Raw genomic sequence first — 1,753 nt, 5'->3', positions numbered from 1 at the left:
CACATGAAGGTAAAGAATTGTCTTCTAACTTATTTAGAAGTCCATTCTTTACTAATCTCTCAATATTGTTGAGATTTATGTATCCAAGTCTTCAGTATCAAAGAAAAGCATTAGGAGAAATTTTTCGCTTCTTATTTTGAACTTCAGCTGTTCTAAATATCGCTATATTTAAAATAGCTTTTGCCTCAGTTGGTTTTAATACATATAAGTTATTTTCAAGTTTGACAAAACATATTTGAACACCTCTTGAACTAATGAACACTTCATTTATATCAAAATAAACTTTGTACATATGTTCTAATAAACAGGAGACAAAAATTAAGTTCTTTTTCATATTAGGTACATAATATACATTTTCCAATAAAATGTAAGTATCTCCAAAAAATAACTTGAGATCTCCCACTGCTTGAGTCGAAATAACTTCAGTTGTTTCCACTTTAAAAGTCATCTCGTTCTCCATTAGCTACCTCCAGGAACTAGTTTTCTAAATGAAAGTACAAATATGATTAGCGACGCCTGAATCTAGTATTCAGATTAAATGAGAACTTTCTACTAAACCTGTTTCAATTACAAGTGAATCAAATTTACCTTAGTTCGCCTTCTTAGCCTTCTTTTCTGCTAGATATTTAGGGAAATTCTGTTTCTAATGTCCATCCTCGTTGCAATGGAAACACTTTCTTTATGCAACTTTTGTCTTGCTCTTCCCCATTTTCTCTTCTTTTTCATTTGGATACTCTTATCCTTTGAAGGACCAGACTTCTTTTCAGAAGGTTTCTTATCAGATGTCGATCCTTTCTTAAATTTCTTTTGGGTAACAACATTTGTTTCTCCTTCTTAATTTTTATTTTTGATCAATGATTGGTAAGTCTTGAGTTCATTTAAAAGAGTTGTTAGATTGTATTCGATCTTATTCATCACAGCATGTTGCGAAAAGTTAGGAAACTCTTCAGAAGAGATTCCAAGATCATATTGACTTGACTTTTTTCGTCTATGACAGGACGTATTCTTTAACAGAGGTCCCTTCCTTCATACGGAAATTGTAAACGTATTTAATAGCATCATGTCATACTGATGAGGATGGCTGCCCAAACATCGTCTGTAATGACTCCATGTTCTCCGTAGCGGTGACCATGGTTTCATGCTTTTTAGTAAGCACATCAGATATGCTCGCTAAAATGTCATACTGATGAGGAGCCTTTTCATTAGCCCTAACCCATCTATCATAGGCATCTCGAACACTTCGGTTTGCGTTTAAACTAGGAAGATGAGGGTGTTCCTCTGTTGAAATGAACCTCAAATCATCTTCAACTAGTATTGTATTAATATTTGATTTCCAGTTAGAGTAACCCTCGGCATTGAATTTATCGGAAGCTAATAATTGGATAATTGAGTTCGACATGCTGAAACATAAACAAATTCTATCAGAAAATTGTATCTAAATCCAAATTTATTTTAGCAAAAGTAATAATGTACCTTTAATGAGTCATAATAGATGCTACCGAGAGGCAGTCAAATAGTCCATCACTGAAGCAAGACATTTCTTGACTAATACTAATTCCAAAATAACTATTATTCCTATAGTTATTTAGATCCCATTTTCAGTTAAGAATATACTAACATTTAGTAATTCTTGTAAGTGTGACCCTTACATTTAAGTTTTCATAGAACGGTATCAACAAGTCCCCAAAGTGGAAGACATTGTTGAAGACGGAACTAAGAATTCACTCATTCCCGCCGTAAGGGTAAGTAGATG

The 1,753-nt window shown here is 33.3% G+C and overlaps 1 protein-coding gene across 1 annotated transcript; it reads right to left on the bottom strand.

Annotated features, from left to right (window-relative positions):
- Positions 1-1,063: 1,063 nt before the first annotated feature.
- Positions 1,064-1,399, bottom strand: LOC150034845 (uncharacterized). Its single transcript, XM_090315662.1, has one exon. It carries the CDS (start codon positions 1,397-1,399, stop codon positions 1,064-1,066), a length of 336 nt encoding a protein of 111 aa, XP_090171788.1.
- Between the last annotated feature and the right edge of the window lie 354 nt (positions 1,400-1,753).

This window comes from Benincasa hispida, chromosome 7, assembly GCF_027475165.1.
Source record: "Benincasa hispida cultivar pf3 chromosome 7, pf3_genome.v1.1, whole genome shotgun sequence".
Lineage (NCBI taxonomy): Eukaryota > Viridiplantae > Streptophyta > Magnoliopsida > Cucurbitales > Cucurbitaceae > Benincasa > Benincasa hispida.
This window is presented reverse-complemented; position numbering and strand designations above follow the sequence as displayed.

Coding starts and splice junctions, on each gene's coding strand:
- LOC150034845 (XM_090315662.1), bottom strand. CDS start 1,399: ATGTCGAACTCAATTATCCAATTATTAGCTTCCGATAAATTCAATGCC.